The sequence below is a fragment of the Priapulus caudatus genome, unplaced genomic scaffold, assembly GCF_000485595.1.
Source record: "Priapulus caudatus unplaced genomic scaffold, Priapulus_caudatus-5.0.1 Scaffold32, whole genome shotgun sequence".
NCBI lineage: Eukaryota > Metazoa > Priapulida > Priapulimorpha > Priapulimorphida > Priapulidae > Priapulus > Priapulus caudatus.
Window position 1 is genome coordinate 69,381 of NW_014577093.1, and position 19,094 is coordinate 88,474.

The window sequence follows — 19,094 nt, forward strand, 5'->3', positions numbered from 1 at the left end:
TGGCTCCAAATTGCTCGTCTAGATGGATCTGGTGTAGAAATTGCTCCTCAGTAACTAGAAACAACACAAACATTGCGACTTACGTTGTACATGATATAACTAAAAAAGGCAGTTGTCGCCAACTACATGTACCCCCCATGTTCTCCCCAAGATGTGTAAGTATACAAAGTTTGGTCGCGCTAGGTCAATTAGGGGCCGAGTTATAGAGCGGAAGGGAAATATGATGAAGGTCAAGGTCAAGGTCAAAGTCAAATAAAGGTTGCAGTGACCTGGTTTCGGTACGCGACACACCTTCTCCCCAAGATGTGTAAGTATACCAAGTTTGGTCGCGCTAGGTCATTTAGGGGCCGAGTTAGAGCGCAAGGTCAAGGTAAAGGTCAAATAAAGGTCGCAGTGACCTGGTTTTGGTACTCTGCACACCTTCTCCCCAAGATGTGTAAGTATACCAAGTTTGGTCATGCTAGGTCAATTAGGGGTCGAGTTATAGAGCGGAAGGGAAATTCTCTGCGGCGGACCGAGCGGCGGCTGGGGAGACATGAAACCATAGTATCCCCGCCGACTTCGTCGCGGGAGATACAATTACAGTGAAACTCCGTTATAACGCAATAATTTGGGTAACAAAACTTGATTGCATATAATGCAGGGTTTTCGAGTTGTAGTAGCGGGGTAATTAAAAAGCTTAATGTTAGGTAGATCGTAGATAGGTTTGTGAACAAAACTGATTTTTATGACTAGAAAATTCACATTATTACAGGGTGCATGACAGTGGGGTTCTACAGTACAACAGATATTGCATATTGTACATGATAACAAGCATCGCGTACTGTGACCTTGCTTTTAACGTTATATTGTCAAGATGAGTACATCGACCCCCCCTGGCTATGCCACCTATGCGTGACAGGATTGCTGTGTACTTACATCCTGCACAATCATTCTGTACCAGGCACCTGTATCGTTCATAGTTCAACCAGCTGTTTTCCCCCTGCTCGTCCTCCGAAACCTCCCTGCGGCGAAAAAACAAGCGAACGTCCTAGAAACGAGATCGCGACCGATACACGAGAATGCACGTCGTACGTGCGGCAGAATTTAATGGAACGTGAGCAGATGTGGGAGCGTAAACTTATACGGAAAAAAATTCCATCAATTTTATGAGCAAGTTTACCCACTTTTCCCTGCACCGGAAAACAATTTCATCATGATCAAAGTAACAATAGTAAGTAACAAGTAAACAAATTTCAAAATCCCTGAATGATATATCATCACACACTATTACGTTTTCGCACACGTTACTATCAAATTAGGTATCCAATGATCACTTTTGATTATATCTAATAGTACTGATGAATGGAACGCACTCAGCAGAGGACTCTGTTGACTTGTGCTCCATGATGAGGTCGAGGTGGGCACGCACGTCAAACCTGTCAATCATGTTGCTGGTATCTCCCTGCCACGGCATCCTGAAACATTCAATATCATTCAGTCATTCATTCCCCCACATACCCACTCATTCATTTATTCATTCTGTCACCCACGTAGCCATTCATTCTTTCATTCATTCACACATGTAGCCATTCATTCTTTCATTCATTCACCCACGTACCCATTCATTCTTTCATTTACTCATTCACCCATGTACCCATTCTTTCATTCATTCTTTCTTTCATTGCCCAAGATTTAATGAACAGCTACACAAACCAATACAGAAAGCTTTTAAAAAGATAATTGTACAAATGAATAAGTAAGATTTAGACAGTACATAACAAGCTTGGAAAAGGTCTGAAAACCCTAATTTTACCATTTTTGATTTCTACCATATAATGTATGGAAAATTCCATACAAATTATACTGTCTTACTCAGAAGTTGCCAGTCCCGGACTGTGGCACAGACTGCCATTTCCAACGCTGCACACACACACATAATCGCTAAACATAATCGCACGAATGATAAGAAAGATTTAGATGGCTCGTACATGGTGGAGGGATTTTCGGCTGCCTGGGCGATGGCCGGATCGAGGTGAATCTTGGATCGCCTCCCATGAATCTGCAGGAACTGTGCTGGATCTGCCTTCTACACACATCACACAAACATGGATGCAGTTAATCGATGATCACAACAAAACCTCGAGCGCACAGATTACGCGCGGCGACAACGAACATGTGCACACAACGTAGGTTACCTAAGTAGAAAACAACACTTATAATATAAGTGATCACCACTAAAGAACAACAGCTGGGGACACGAGTGTTCACCTATGAAGAACACCTCGCAGGATGTTAGGATAGTTCACTCCTAGAGAACAATGCATCTGATGTGACTATTCACCCGGATAGAATAACAGCTTACAAACAGACGTTAATAATCAAACAGCGCAATCATCACTCATGAGTGGAGGGCGCCACTTACTATTTTGTCGTAGTATTCGCGCCGCCGTTCCGCCCGCCGCCGATGGTCGATCATGATCCCCTTCAGCTTCCGCTCAAACTTTCTCGCTTCATGCCACATCTTGCCTGCAAAACTCTCGTGTTGCTCCCGCTAAAGTAAAATAAAGAACCAGTGTTCGTTAGACGGTGAGAGAGATAGACATATAGATAGAACGATAGATAGATAGGTAGGTAGATCGACATAACAAATGTAGAGAAATAATTTTTACAAAACTAAAGAAGGATAAGATTCCAAATATCATAAAAGATAAATCACCATTTATACTTGTAGCACCTATAATGAAAGTGTCAATGACACTGTAGCTCACCTTGGGTGTGATAGAAGAGGGAGGGGGATATATAAAGCAAGAGTATATATATGGAAGAACTCCCATTATATACTCTTAATCATGATATATCAGGGGTAGAAAATAACTTTTGAACAAGGGAGTCCACAAAAAGGGGTTTCAAAATTAAAGATATTAACAATAACGCATGTGCTTATTTTTAAGATTCATGCAGTTGCACGTCTGCCAAATTTTCTTTGGACATTAGCTGAAAAAATACAGTAATTCCGCGAGGCCGTGCTCCGGAATGAACTAGTTAGTATGGCAGAATTTTCAGGGAGTCACACGGACTCCTGCAGATGTCAAATCAGGGAGTCCGACAGTAAATCAGGGAGTATTTGACTCCAGACTCCCGTTAATTTCGCACCCTGTATATGCATAAGTTTTCATGCGAAAACAAATGTTTCAGATCTGAAAGTCTGAAATCTTGACGAGAGATGGCGCTACGCCTAAATGATCGCCATTTTGGTTTTCGAATATCGCGCAAATAAAAACAATAAAATATTCCAGCCAAATTACTGTAACGAAGAATCTAAAACACAATATTACACGTATATAGGTATGATTGTAGAGTTGTTAACCAGTTAGACGAAATAAACGTAATAGGATGTTGTCATCTCTCCCATAGGAGTAACAACTGTTTTGGGGCTAGCCTTACACATTCACATACCAAAATTTAACAAAATCGAATGTATTTAGATGGCCATTTTCATGTTTGCCAAAAAGTGGGCGTGGCTCGAAAGTAGGTCGACTGGCGTACTCAAAAATAGGACGTTCAAATCTCTCCCATAGAAGTAACAACTGTATTCAATTTGAAACATGTGGGTCAAACGGTTCTTGAGTTATCGTTGAGCGTAGGCAGACACTGAAATGCATAGCGAAATAGCCACTGTGCCATTCACTGAGTCAGAATAAACACGTTTTAGTTCAAGGATGGAGAGCCGCCTGTTTTTGAATTGAGCAATACAAAGAAAAAGTCAAGGCAATGAATTTTTCTCAATGTGTAAAAACAAGAACCTCTAGATTAGAGAATCTGAATTTCTCATGGCTAAGACGACACGTAACAGTGCCCAATTCCCTAGTAATACTGATAGGGACGGTAAAACAAAACAAAAACTACTTCTGGCGGAGGGGGTCACTCTGACACTCAGCCAGGCTGAGCCACAGGTCCCTATATCCAACACGAACCCCCAATGCGAGCACCAAAGGTCTCACACCTTCGGTGCTCGCATTGGGAGATCGTGTTGGATATAGGGACCTGTGGGCTGAGCCAGCTGAGGTGAGCCTAGCTCTCGTACTATAGCCCGTGTATATAAGCCTCCTGCCGCAGGGCTATAAAACATTCTGGCACAGATTTCGTAACACCACCTGGACCCGATTGGTTCCACGAAAAATGGCTCAGAAAACGCAAAATGATCGGGCTTTTTAACACTTATTTATCCACATGGACATCTCACCTATCTTTTTGAACACTTTCCACCATGTATTTATGCCTTTAATAGCTTTATTCCTTACAAGTCAGCACTACTGGCTGTACCATTTGAAATATTGTGGCGTGCGAACGCGTGACGTCACTGGATGATGATAGGCAACACATGGCAGCTATCGTGCATGTATATCAATAACTCGATGACTGCACGCATCTCGGCACGCAACAATAGTTCAAATGGTACAGCCAGTAGTGCCGACTTGTGAGAAAATAAAGCTATTAAAAGCATTAATATACATGGTTGTAAAAGTTTAGATAAGTGTTCAAAAGATAGCGTGAGAATGTACCATCGTAGATAAATAAGCTGTTAAAAGCTCAATCATTTTGCGTTTTCTGAGCGCATTTTTCGTGGAACAGATCGGGACAGCGTCGTTGTTACGACAATAGTGTGCGAGAAATGTTCTACGTAGCCATGCGACAGTTTATGACGCGGGCTATGGCGATAGTTACTGGCTCATAGGGTCTATGTCGGCCCAGGGTAACTGCCGAACGTGACCCTAGGGTTAACAGTGCCGGTATAGCTGGAAGCGTACCTTGGTCACTATTTTGATATCGGTTAGGGTTAGGCTTCCAAGAAAGGTATTTGGCTAGGGTAGATACCTTTTTCCTCGCTTGGCTGCAAGCTAAACCGTGAGTTGCTTTTATATTCCAGAGTATCGCCAAAGAACACAACACAGTGTGATATAGCTACAATGAATCAGTAAACCTCCACCTCTTGCTACATCAGTGCGCTACGATGCGCTAGGGTACCTTCACGGGGCGTGTACAGCAACTTTTTAGACGAATGACCGAAGACATTTACGCAATGCGCCGCCGCATGTTTGTCCCTATCGTTGCGCGGACTTGGACTAAAAAATCCGCCAAGTGGACTCGAACAAGCAAAATAAACGTACATGCGGTCCTCATGTAAACCACCGCAACATCCGAGAACAGTGTCATGCTAAGGTTTTTACAAAATGGCCCAGACGATTTCTGAACATCGTTTCACTTGCTTTGGTGTGTAATGCTTTGAGAGCCCATCGTAACTATTCTGTAGTATTTTCTAGGAGTCTATTCCCGTTGCGGGTTTTCCGTGCCTTGCTTAAACATGGCGGTTAAGCTGATTTGAAAGTTTGATATGCTGTGAGATTAGAAGATTATACCGTGTAATTAAGAGAATACATTCTAGTTAGAAGGCAAGCAACTTGTGAGTTAACGTTCATATCTTAAACAAGGCAAGTCAAGGTCGGATAATGGCAATAGTTTTATTTGAGATATACAGAGTTATTCATCTAGATCTGGCAGAGGTGATAGGTTTTTTGTATGAAGGGTGTCAGGCTGTATCCGTCGCACAGCCTGGGTCGGGCTAGGTTAGGTTAGGGTTCGGGTTAGGCGGTTAGGTAGTAGGCCGTAGGCGACTCCCTAGCATCGTTAGTAGAGTAGGCGAGGTACGGTCCGGCATATTAGATAGTACCAGGGTACGTTCCGGTATACCGGACCGTACCCAGGGTACCAGGTACGTTCCGGCAGTACCCCGGGGGACATAGACCCTCTCACTCTCAGCTATAGTACTAGAGCTAAGATGAGCCTAACAGAAGCGTCGATATGAAAGCGGTCAGAAATCAGAAGATAGCCACCTGTCCTAGATGCTTTACTTTATCCTTGAGCTACCTATCACATTTCATCATTAACTTTTTAACATTCGAATTTCATAATATAACCAAACAAATGCCCGATATGAAAACTAGTATGGCGAATGAACGACGTTCTTTGTTTTGTTTTATGGCAAATTTTGTTGAATCATTGTCGATCACCATAGACTAAGAATAACTTAGAAGAGTTATTATTATTATTATTATTCCCTACCAGAATAAAGTTATTCTTAATCTATGATTTTACACAGAGGGAGACCATCTCCGTGGCTAAACTAGAGCTGATCATAGGCAGCACCATCCAGAACAAAAACTAGACTGGTGCTCGCTCCCACCTCGATTACTCGATGGTGATCGACCTAAGCCGATAGGTGCGACCGGGTACCAGTCTAAACAAAAACCAAGTGAGCATTTACAAGCTGTCTACTAAGCCTGCGACGTCACGTAGTCGTCTCCGGTCACGCACTGACGCAGTACAAAATCAGTTAGGTACATACATTATGTTAATATGCAATATTCGGTTATGGACTAGCATGTAATACATGATGTATTATATATAGCGACAAAAGCGAAAATATATAACATATTAATTATTATTCGTTTGTAACCGTGTTTCCCTGTAGCCGTAGGCCGCGTAGGGTCTATCACCTCTGTTTGACCTGGCTCGTTTAGCTATTTCTTCTGACTAACCCTAACCAGTAACCTTAACTCTAACCCTATATATATTATATTATATATATATATATTATATATTAGTCAGAAATAGCTAAACGAGCCAGGTCAAACACTGAAATAGAGGGCAGGGAGACATAGACCTTATCTGCAATACTATTACTAGTATATAGTAAAGCCAACACTGCCAACAGAGGTCAAGTTAAGTTCACATCTGATCTAAGTAGTAAGCCTAGTAAGACTAAAAGACTAAAAGCCTAGTAAGACTAAAGCTAGTAAGGCTCATAGGGTCTATGTCCCCCAGGGTACTACCGCGAACGTACCCTGGTCACTATTTGATATGGTTATGGTTAGGAGTTAGAATGTTAGGAGTGTAGCGTTAGGCACGACTGCCTAGACTCGCGTTAGACTGAAGTTAAGCCGAGGTCGGTCCGGGCTATTAGATAGTACGCGAGGGTACGTTCCGGTATACCGGACCGTACCCAGGGTACGTTCCGGCAGTACCCCGGGGGACATAGACCCTCTCAGCGCTAGTAATTGACAGTAAGTCTGGCCCCTGGGCACATTTTCCTAAGTTATTGTAGTTTTATAATACTATTTTATTAATAACTTTTTATTTCGCACTAATCGTAGTTAAATAAACTACGCGCTCGCTCTTTTTTTATTGTGAGCTAAAGAATCAAATATGAGCCCGATTATGAGGGAGACAATTAAATGGCATTTTCATGCTTACAAGTTACAAGTTCATACAAGTTACAGTTAGTGAGTTACATAACATTCAAAGAATTATAAAACAAGAGTCAAGAGTAGTTCTACTTTGTTGGGTTACATTATTGTATCTACTGCTAGAAAAGCGTCACCAGCTACTCCGTCATCCATGCAATAATTGCAAGTGACAGTTAAAAATGATGATATTAATTTTTCTCGTAATGCTAAAGTTTGTACAGCTATCTATATACATGATAATACTTCATCAGCATCCTATATTGTTAATGATTTGAAATTTAATTGATAAATATTGCAATTTAACTAATTCAGATAAGGAATATTTATAATTCGTGGTGAAACTTATAGTTAATTTTTCTAAAACATATTCAACACACGCAGTGATGGATGCTTTGCAATAAAAAAATATCAAGTTTGATCAAGATGATAGTTGATAGATAGATGAAGATAATAGTTTGATCATCTTGATCAAAATGATCAAGCATGATCAAGTTGAAAAATAAATTTTTTGACAAGCTTGGACAAATCCAGAAAATTGTGCATTCCTTAAATTAAACAAGTACTAATAATTATACTTCCATAACCATAGTCATAGAGAGCTGACAGCACACTGCATGATTTTATCAAGAGTAGTATAATTAATAACTTGCTAAAATATGAAACAAAAAGTAAAATTCAAGATAGAAGAAGATAGAAACATGATAAATAAGAGCACTATAGCTGTCACTGAATTTTTCTATAAAGGAACGATAGCAGGATTACATGCCACATGATAAAACAATCTATGATGGACAGGTATCGCTAACTAATGAGTGTTGCATTAGGAGGTTCAGAGCTATAAATAATGCTTTTATAATAAACTACTACAAAGTGGACATTGTGGCATGTATGTACAAACTAGGTCAGCTCATCCTACCTAGCAACAGCACCCAGGGGCATGGTTATCACGCAAAGAGGTTAATTAATTTTGCGCCCAAATTATCCATTAGCGTAATTTTTTGTAATGTTCATAATATGGCTGAGAGGGTCTCTGACCCCAGGGTACTGCCGGAACGTACCCTGGGTACGGGCCGGTATACAAGAACGTACCCTGGTACTATCTAATATGCCGGACCATACCTCGCCTATTCCACTAACGAGTTTTAGGAGTCGCCTACACCTACTCCCTATAACCATAACCCTAACCCTAATCATATCAAATAGTTACCAGGGTACGTTCCGGTATACCGGACCGTACTCAGGGTACGTTCCGGCAGTACCCTGGGGGACATAGACCCTATGAGCCATAATATGGGTCTATAACTTAGTAAACTAAAATAAAGCCACTTTATTTTTTAGTCCACAGGTATATAGCGTGCCCTACGACATGCATTCCGGTTACGAAATTCCAAGGTCAGTACTGCCACCAAAGAGACTTCGGCATATGAGTGATTCCTCTGACCTTGGATACAGTTCTGACACGGGAAGCTCTCTACCGAAGTGGCCCGACTTTATCTCGATCGAAGGCCACCTACACTGTCACGAATCGGCGTTGTTCCCAGAAGAGGTTGGCAGCGCAATAATCCACGTAGAAGAATGCATTGAAGATCTCCTCAATCCACTCGAGTCGCCTTCCATCGTGCCGTATTCGGAGGGGAGTGTTTCACGCCGGGAGCCGGGCATTGCCGACCTTTTCGATGAGAATCATGTGCCGACTCTTCAGCCGACCACCCCGGACAAGCATTCCTCGGCTTTCAGCATCGTTCCGCGAACGCCCAGCCCTCAAAATCACGAGAACATTCCCTCTGCAGGTGGCAATCCATTAACCATTGATCGTGACCCCACTGGGATATCAGCAACCAAAGTTCTACGAAGGCTGGATGAAAATATTGAAGCTGCAGAACCAGTAGCAGCACATCAGCAACAGAAGGCTGCACCTTGCCACCAGCCACAGTTATTATCTCATTCTTTGCATGAACACAAGAGTGTACCTATGCAGCAGCTTCCTATACCATCGTCTCTGCCAACAACATTCCAATCTCAGCCAACACCATTATCTTTCCTACCAACAAGCCCTCCATCTCCGCTGCCTGACTCCCCATCCCTGCCCTTCATCTCCAATTCTCAGCCCCCAGAAGCACCTGCACTGCCCAATTCCCCATCTCCCCGACTTTTCTCCCAGTCTCAACCACCACCATCATCTCTACTGCCCATTTCCCCATCTGTACCACGAATCTCCCAATCGCAACCCTCACTATCATCTTTGTTGTCTGCCTCCCCACCTGCACCCCGAATCTCCCAATCTCAACCCCCAGCATCGTTGCTACAATCTGCCTCCCCACCTGCACCCCGAATCTCCCAATCTCAACCCCCAGCATCGTTGCTACAATCTGCCTCCCCACCTGCACCCCAAATCTCCCAATCTCAACCCCCAGCATCGTTGCTACAATCTGCCTCCCCACCTGCACCCCGAATCTCCCAATCTCAACCCCCACCATCGTCGCTACAATCTGCCTCCCCATCTCTTGCACGATTCTCTCAATCTCAACCCCCACCATTCTCGTTACAATCTGCCTCCAGTTCTGCACCACAAATCTCTCAATCTCAACCCCCACCATCGTCGCTACAATCTGCCTCCCCACGAGTCACGCAACCCGAACTGCTTCCGCAATTGCCGGTTCTTGGCTCCCCGCCTCCGGCGACCGTCCCTGGCGGACGCCGGTCGCGTCGGCAGATATACCTCAGCATGGAAGACGCGCTCATCGACCAGTTTGGCTCGACGCTGTCGGGCGACGCCTTCCTCTTCTACGGACTGCAGGACGATGACGACGTCGACTCGTCGCAGGAGGTGCCCATGTGGGAGGAGGAGAGCGACGAGGCGCGCAGCAGCTCGGAGGAAAGCGAGGACGCGCGCGTGCCTGGGGGGTCGCGACCCGCCGGGTCGTGCGCGCGCGCGAATTACGAGCACGTGGTTCCGGGATGGGACAGAGAGGAGTGAGATGCGCGTGCACTTTTTTGCGTGTAGCGTGAGCAGAGTGTTAGCGTGGTTACTTTCTGAGGTGGAGAAGAGGACATGTGTGGTAATGAGCTGCAGTTGAGAACCACGTTAGATGGCGGCTGTTATATGAGACAGATATAGGAGTGGAATAAAAGGAAGATTCAGTACCTTTCAAAGACAGATACATTTTTTATTTGGTCATCATCGTCAACAGACAGTCTTGCTGTGAAAGACATAATTCCTTAATACGTTGGCAGAAACGTCGTGCATTAACTGATGACCAAATGTAAATGTTTCTGTCACCTAAAGACATGGTTCGTCCGACATGAGATGGCATTTAGAGACGGACCTTAGTAGTGATGGAGACAAAGTAACATGTTGCTGCCGTGAACACTTTACAAAGGTAGACAACTTCAGCAGTTATATCTGATTTGAAGGCTGGTTTTATCGGATGGACTAGGTTTTCTCTACTCTCATACACCTGTGAAAACTGCCAAGTTTTATATTATCACAGTGCCCACACATATTTAATAATAATAGGGCACTTTTTTCAATTGTAACTTATGAAGCTGCTCAACACAAAATTAAACTATAGTTAATATGATCCAAGTAGACAAATGTAGACATTTTTTCCGCAGTTAGAAACTTTTTAAATTAATATTGATGTTAAGTTTATTGTTCGTCGTTGTGTTCAATAATTTAACGAAAAGCGTTAAGATGACTAATTGGAATAGCGGCACAATGCTGTCGATACGCAAAAATTTAATGTTATGATGTTAATATTGTTCATGAAGTGTGCTGTTTTTAATATGCTCTTATTTGATACTTTTATTGTGAAAATGATTATATGTTGATTAGGGATATTTGCATAGAAGTAATATAATGGAATAATTTTTGTAAGAATGATAGTTACGATGACAATTAACATGGATGATCTGTTCAAGGTTAAGAAAAGTCGACGTTACTTTCCTACTTGTGTTTAGACCACTATTTATAGTGTAAGATATAAATAATTGTTTGTTTAATTATAGTGTCCAATTTTTGCTATTTAAAATAAATTTGTGCTTGACACACATTTTTATTATATTATTAATCTGAAATGAAAGCAATGAACCTCACAGCAGACTAAAAGTGAGCACTAGCGTTTAGGTGAGATTTGATTTATTTATATGCAAACGACTACAAGTGTAAAATGTGTAGAAAGTTGTTTACAGCTGCACATGACAACACGCTGAAGTTTCTAGCATGAACGCTAGAGATCTTTATAGAACAATATTGCTTGGATTTTTCATAAAACAACTATACAACATATAGAATAATAATGCATAAAAAATATAAATAATAACAGATGAGAACACGTAAAATAATCTATGACTGACACAGATGACTATTCAACAGCTGCTTGAATTACTTCATCCATCAACAAATTGTTATGTTGATAGTCACAATGTAGAGATAAACAAACGAACACTAATACAAACTACACGCAAATATAAAGCACCGCTTTCACACCAGTTATGTCGATACACCCAACGTTATTTGGTTCGACCTGCACGGACGCTCAAACATGCATAGGGGTATGTTTAAGGGGTATTTTACCACAATATGTATAAGTTTTTGAAACAAACTATTGCTTCGGTAGAATTACAATGTAATAAAAACACGAGAAATTAAAACAACACAGGATACAACCCTATAGTAGATAGGTACTAACGCTCATAGGGTCTATGTCCCCCAGGGTACTGCCGGAATGTACCCTGGGTACGGTCCGGTATACCGGAACGTACCCTGGTCACTATTTGATATGGTTAGGGTTAGGATTAGGGTTAGGGAGCAGGCGTAGGCGACTCCCTAGACTCGTTAGTGGAGTAGGCGAGGTACGGTCCGGCATATTAGATAGTACCAGGGTACGTTCCGGCAGTACCCTGGGGGACATAGACCCTCTCAGCGGTACTAACCCCAGTAAGTTAGCAACACAAACTAGTCAGCATCTTGCTAGGTGCATAACTACCCTGTTGACCATGAACACATGCACGCACGGTGCAGTGATTAAGTTATAATGTAGAGCTTGTCGTGCATATACATGCGTATATCATATGAAATGCCACAGTGCGTTATCACAATATGTAGATTGAATATGGTGATGTAAAAACATTTATATAACTACCGGTAAGTAGTATGGTGACAAACTGACAATGAGTACTGGTATGTCTAAATCTATATATAAATGTCTACCTAATATAAGTGCAACAATAGATATATACAAACACGTGTTTGTATATATCCATGTTGTAACCAAATCAAAAAAGATCTGCACGAAAACATGCAAATTATGAAGCTTTCAAATAAAAACTGGAGTAACAAATGGACTCAAATGTAAAGAGTATATGGTGCATAACCGATAAGCTACGCTCATACTAACTGCAGTAATTACATCATTGAAACAGAAAACTGCATCATGTTACACAAACATGAATAATTCTTGTTAGCATTAATGTACCTTGTTGATGGAAGGGCAGCTTTCAGCAAACATGCATACCAGTCATCATTCCAAAATTATGAAAGTCATGTTTCTTAACAATGATTTTACATTATAGACACTGGGCATAGAACAATCATATCTCCTGATCATATCACTGCTCCTTCTCTATGGCCCTCGTGTATTGGTCCTTATGAATAAAGAAGTAGCAAAAGTTTCACAATGTACCATACTTCTGTATGTGCCTCAAATAGGCTAATCGGTCCTCATAACTACAGAAGATAAAAAGTTATATTAAGTACCTCGCATTATCACATCATTTGCATACCAATTCATTTAAATTGACTACGTCACGAATTTTCTATGGTGTATATTTGTAAAAAAAAATTGCCATTTTTTTACATTAAAAGTAAGTGCTAACGGGACTAAACGTATCGTCAAATTGTTACGCGATAAGATTGTTTCTCAACTAGTTAAAAATCCAAAAAACCTGACCGATTTGATAAATATGATCCTGACATTAATTGCTTGCTATGGGCTATGTCTGAGTCACGAGTGTATTTTTACATAGAACAATATAGTAAACTAGGACGTATAATGCAGCAATTTAACCATAAAAAATGAACAAACCAAAACTTACATTTTGTGAAAAAGTGGAAATATTTTCCCTACTTTTACTATTTACGGTGACGTAATCACTTTAAATTCTTCATTTTAAATGGGCCAACATAGCAGCTGGTGATACATAAGATCTTGGGTTCGATATAACTATGTACATTTTACAAAAGAGAAAATAGATTGCTAACCTATACTAACTATAATACTATACAAATACTACTACAATTACTAAGAAAACGTTATTCCTGTTGGCATACCCAGAGTAACATTTTCAGAATGTATTGTAAGCCCAAATAAGCAAGTGTGAGTAATACTTAAAATCAACTCAAATGACAATTTAATCTGCTATATAGAACTGTCAATAGCGATAACTACTAAATTCTGAGGATATGCGATACTTGTATGTCGTAAGACGTTATAGTAATGTGCGCTGACGGTGTTTCACCTGGGAGCTCACACTCACCTGCCGAGAACCAGACTGTATGAATTTTAATGAAATGAAACTTTTAGTAGTGTATCTCTGTTTATGCCAAGGACGACCTAGAATCTGGAATGGGTACAGAATATCACATGAAATTGCATAAATATGAGGTATAAAATACGTTTTGATCAGTTATTTGCTATTGCCTGCAAAGTATTTTCTATACAATGCTGAAAATAAATTGTACTAACACAAACAACTGTAAATAAATCCCATAAAATGTCTGTATTAAAACAAATTTATCATCTGCAGTGACATAATTTACTGGCTAGACTTAGTACACATGCTCTGCACAAATCATAACGAAATAAGAATCTTAATTGAGTATTAATTGCCCAGCTCAATATGACGAGTGTAGTATATAACTACTGTGTAGTGTATCCATTGTGTGTACATATTTCATCCATTAATTAAAACAAGTGCAAGCTATAAACTACTTGTTTATAAGCCTGCGCACTGTAAAACCCAGGGCGCGGAATACTCGTGCTAGAACTTACTCAACACAACAACCTAATCGTGTGCAGGTGGTTGTATTCAATCATATATTAACTAGTAACTAGACCTAGCTCTGAAGCAATCAGCCATCCTCCATGTGTGAAGCCATGTTGACAGTTGAACCGGTTACAGCTGGCGACGGCAAAGAATCACCACCAGTCAAGTCCTCACTTTGTGCTGGCCGCAACTTTGGCACTTTCTTCTTCTTTCGCTTGTGACGCTTCGACTGCTCCTGGTGAAAATCTATAGGCGGCAGCTGCTGCTTTTTCCCAGCTACCGAGGCCATCTTTGCTTGGTCTCTCTAAATGTAGAGTCAACGTGATTATCTTAGTGTCACACCCTATTTTTGCACATGCATGCACGCATGCATGCCTGCAGTCAGATGCAGACACACAGGCATGCGCACGTGCAGTTGCGAAAATTTTCATGACATACGGCTAGTAATGTCCGGACGATTGATTATAATCAAAGATCGACCATGTGCAGCAATTGATTAGATAATCAATTGGGAAAACAAATAATCGATCATAGAAACACAGCCAAATTGCAAAAACGTTGGCCATTCTGTAAAAAATGTTTAGTGTATTCACATAGTGCATAGTGAATAAAAAATCATAATGATGAATCAACTCTTTTTGACATTTGTCTGGTTATTCTGTTGCTGTATAGCTCGAGGATGTTAAATAACACACGTTGTACACAACAATTGTTTTATTATCACCGAAAAAATAGATCAATATGCAATAGTGGTGTTCCGATTAATCGAGTTCGTTGATCATTACTCGTTTGGGCTGCCGAGTTGATTAATCGAGTAGAAAATCGGACAACCGAGTACAACTTTTTTTTATTAAATTTGATGAGCAGTTATGTTGCAATGCCCTTTAGAGTGTTACCCGTCTGTAACACTAATAGTATCCTTAATTTAATTACCATTAAATACTAGCTACACATACAATAAATAATGTCAATATTCCTTCGCAATACACCGGTTGTGTCGACGATGACACGGCGTCACCGCGTCGCCGCCGCATCGATCATCGGTCGTTTTGTAAAACCGATGATCGATCATGAAATTTGGACCGATCTCCAACACTAATATGCAATAACCTAATACTACCTAGTATCAATGACTGACATGATTCACCGATTATCTTTGTCGATCAGTGCAGTGAAACTAGTGATCATGATTTATTATAAAATACCAAGTGATTCCGGTGGTGGAAATGTAGTGAAGTGGACTCTGCCAAAATTCACAAGCAGCATTACCAGTGTTGGGGATAGCAGCCTCCCCCCCCCCTTCTGATACTGGTATCATCTGAGTGGGACGACCAAATTTTTATGGAGTTCACTATAGGTTACATGGATGAAACCAAAATGTTCGAAATCAAAATGAGCTGGGTTATCATACTTATTATCAAGACTGCCAAGTTCCCATCACTACGCGCAGCTGCGACTGGGGCAAAGCCTCGCTCCGCGAGTCACCAACATCGTACCTTCTCGTCCATCAAGCTGGCGCCGCCGCGGCCGATGGCGGACACGGAGGCTGCGGGTCTCCTCATCCTCCACAGCTTCCCCTTCACGTTCTCGTTACTCAGGTAGTTGACGCATCCCGCTCGCGCCGCGGGGTCGGCCACCGGCAGCACGCGGCGGAATCGCTTGTGACGCACGACGAAGACGACGACGATGGCGGCGACGAGGACGAGGAAGAGGCTGACGAATGCGGCGGCGACGTATATCGCCTTCCTGCTGTCTGCGTGCGAGAGAGGAAGCTCTCATCATTATAGGGTTCTCCCCTCGAGATTCTCGAAAGGCGTGTCGGGCAATGGAGCGATTCGCCCCCCAACGGTTAAGTGGAGCTAATGACACGTATCGTAGGCGGTGCCAGCTACCTGGGTAAACTCAATCAGTTTGGGGACGTACACACCGAAACTTTGAAAACATAGTAACGAGTGTTAGGATGGTCAAAAGTTAAAGGGAGAGTTTACTCTAGGTTCTAGGGTTATTTTCAGCTAATTTAGGTTATAATTACGCTACATAAAAAGTTTCATGGTTTAATCACCATTAGAAATATTTTTTAAAAATGTTTTAAAACTAACGACTACAGTTTGATTACAACGACGGTGGCGCCACTCAAAGCGCACGATCTGATGTTGCGCAAAACCACTTTCCAGCCAAGGGCTACAGACCGAGGGTGTTTCTTATTTATTAATTTAAAAGCAAAAAGATTGTAATATCTTATAAACGACATATAGTTTCACTTATAATATGGATAAATTTGCCCTAAAATGAATATCGTTCGGTTAAATAGCATTTAGGTATAAATATAATTGCACTTTTGTGATTAGCCCTCGGTCTGTAACATGCAAAATAAATTTTCAAATACGCAACTTTTTCGGGGTGGCAGCACGGTCGCGGGTGTCATGGCGCCGTTCAAATTTCGTAGCGTTGATGCGTAATTAATTATAACAATAAAATTAGGTATCTGGTAACAAATACGTGTGGGTATAGACGATTTGTTATACAGTAAGTACAGTTGTATGCAGTAAAATCCTAGATGCTACTGTCCCTTTAATACAGCTGGAAATTACGGCACGTCGATTGGGCAGTTAAAGGCATATCGAAGGATTTATTGGCTGTCGCAAACCAGCCTCAGCTTTAAAGGCATGTTGGACCCGACATGTATTAAAGGCCTGCAGAGACCCATGGACAACTAGGCTGTCAAAAAGAGGGCAACAGGGTCAACAGTGTTTGTACTACACCAATGAACGTCAATTGTTAGAAATAGCAGCCCGTCCCCTAGTTCAGGACTGGTAACTTTTGAGCAGGCCTAGCTAATTTCCATGGGTTTCACCACAGGTCATACAGTCAAAATAAAAATTATTGAAATTAAGGCTGGTTGGGTTTTGGAACTCATTAACAATACTGGAAAGACGTTTCGGTAATCGTTGATAAGAGTAGATCTGTTCATTGGTACAATGATAGCACCTAGCAACCCACTGCAAAAACTCTAGTTCAGTATAGACGCCACAACAACCCACACAATGCCATTGCACGTTCATGATATAACTATCAAGGTCTGTCACAGCATACACAGATAATAATTACCTGCTATGGGAGTACTTGTGTTTGGAATGATTGTTGCCGATTCATTTTGATAAGCACTGCTCAGCGCACTCAGTAAACTGCCGTTGTCTTCCATTATTCGACGCAGGCCGCTCGGTGTGCTCAACAAATGATTCCTGTTCACATCCCCCGGAAACAGACACTTCCACATTTCCTCGTAGGTGGAGTTACGATCACAGAACAATGGCTCCCTCTGGCAGGTAGTCTTCTGAAAACAACTGAGCACCACAGTGCAGCTAATGTCCTTTGCAGGCCAGAGAAATGTTGGGATGGGTGGAAGACCAAACCTCAAAATGTCTGGTGGACCCTGCATTTTCTTTATGGCACCTAGAAATAAATAAAAAGGAGCATGAACATTAATCTATGTACAAATCAGAACTATTAGCATGCTAAGTGAAGTATCGAGTTTTTCACTGAAGCTTATCAACCATCAAATTTAAATCGCCAAACCACCCCTGTCTGATGTAATATATATGTGCTTGTTTTCAGAAGTAATGGGAGTACATTGCATTCTAGGTTCAAGCACTCCTTGCTTCCGAGCTACATACCGAGCCTCGCCACTCAAATACAAGCCTCGCCAGCATGATTTGTGCAGTAACGACATCACATACACCAGGATACACGACTAGATTCTCTTTCCAAACAATAGTGTAGTGTGGTTAGGGAGTTTCAAATAATAAGCAAGCAATTAATTGCTCCCATTTACATTGCTGTGGAGTGGGAGTTTTCCACATGAAATTCTCTACGCCGAACTTAATTGCAAAAGTGATAATTTCAAAGAAGGAAAAATTCAGCTATGGACAAATATGAAAGCAGTTGTTTGGGTATTTTTGCTGTGATAGAGTAAAACGAATAAAGCGTTGTGCGAATTTGACACACACGCTTTCTCACTTGGTCTATCTTTTTGTGAGTTCGTGCAGTGCCAGTGGCGTGCGTGCCGTGATATTATAACCTCGTAAATATTACTAATAATATTATTAGTCTTCAAAGAAACAGAAAGAAACAAAGTTGATCAAATAGACAGATCAACACCTCACGGAAGTCTTCAGATCGCAGTAGAAAAAGCATCAAATTTGCAATTTACTAAAGAGGAAGGGGAAAGAATTCCAATACGGAATGACTGAAACGAAGAAGGTAAACTTAAAGGATGGCACGTGTCAAACTCAAAGGCAATGGGCAGATCATGCTCAGATGATAGAGAATGATCACGATGATGATCGTGTTACAGAGAAGCGTTGAAATGGCATTTAGGCCACCATTTTTTATTTTGTTGGTTTACAGAATTTTTGTTGTTGTTGTAAGGGTAAAAAAAAAAAATGTTGTTTTGTCAGATCAAACAAGTCAAAATACAGTGATACTATTTGTTTATGAAATGTTTTTTTTTACATTTACATTTTTTTTATTCATATTTCTTAGAGAAAAGGTCGGCGGGAATAAAAAAATACAGATTTTCAATTTTTATTTTTTTTCGTTTTTCTTGAAAATTCGGGTCGGCGGATCTGTAAACCAACAAAATTAAAAATTCTCGCCTTAGAGGGAATTATTATTACTAATGAAATAATGCAGGGTTCTCCCTATGTTGCGCAAACGGGGCGCGCGCGCCTCGTTTGGGAAAACTCCCCCTTGTTTGAATCG

General features: G+C 41.3%; 3 protein-coding genes across 4 annotated transcripts in view; 1 reads left to right on the top strand and 2 right to left on the bottom strand.

The window, feature by feature from the left end:
• Positions 1–5,989, bottom strand: part of LOC106816418 (CLK4-associating serine/arginine rich protein-like) — a 30,191-nt gene extending 24,202 nt beyond the window's left edge. Inside the window, exons 1-5 of the mRNA XM_014821038.1 lie at positions 5,874–5,989; positions 2,405–2,533; positions 1,971–2,068; positions 1,356–1,457; positions 919–1,004 (exon numbers count right to left, since the gene is read on the bottom strand). Coding sequence (XP_014676524.1) covers positions 919–1,004; positions 1,356–1,457; positions 1,971–2,068; positions 2,405–2,503 — 385 coding nt within the window. The 5' untranslated portion in view covers positions 2,504–2,533; positions 5,874–5,989. The remainder of the gene's footprint in view (positions 1–918; positions 1,005–1,355; positions 1,458–1,970; positions 2,069–2,404; positions 2,534–5,873) is intronic.
• On the top strand, positions 5,779–10,263 carry LOC106816424 (leucine-rich repeat extensin-like protein 5). Its single transcript, XM_014821048.1, has 2 exons — positions 5,779–5,850; positions 8,625–10,263. Exon 2 carries the CDS (start codon positions 8,653–8,655, stop codon positions 10,261–10,263), a length of 1,611 nt encoding a protein of 536 aa, XP_014676534.1. The 5' UTR covers positions 5,779–5,850; positions 8,625–8,652.
• A 3,124-nt stretch (positions 10,264–13,387) lies between these two features.
• The window catches only part of LOC106816598, a 10,768-nt gene continuing 5,061 nt past the window's right edge, over positions 13,388–19,094 (bottom strand). The window contains exons 2-5 of one of the 2 annotated variants that reach the window (XM_014821230.1): positions 17,442–17,786; positions 15,830–16,086; positions 14,404–14,637; positions 13,388–13,907 (exon numbers count right to left, since the gene is read on the bottom strand). In XM_014821230.1, coding sequence (XP_014676716.1) covers positions 14,419–14,637; positions 15,830–16,086; positions 17,442–17,772 — 807 coding nt within the window. In that variant the 5' untranslated portion in view covers positions 17,773–17,786 and the 3' untranslated portion in view covers positions 13,388–13,907; positions 14,404–14,418. Of the gene's footprint in view, positions 14,638–15,829; positions 16,087–17,441; positions 17,787–19,094 lie in introns of both variants that reach the window. The other variant, XM_014821221.1, reaches the window with a different exon arrangement.

Excerpts from the sequence above, each read along its gene's own strand:
- LOC106816424 (XM_014821048.1), top strand. The coding sequence starts at position 8,653 with ATGCATTCCGGTTACGAAATTCCAAGGTCAGTACTGCCACCAAAGAGA.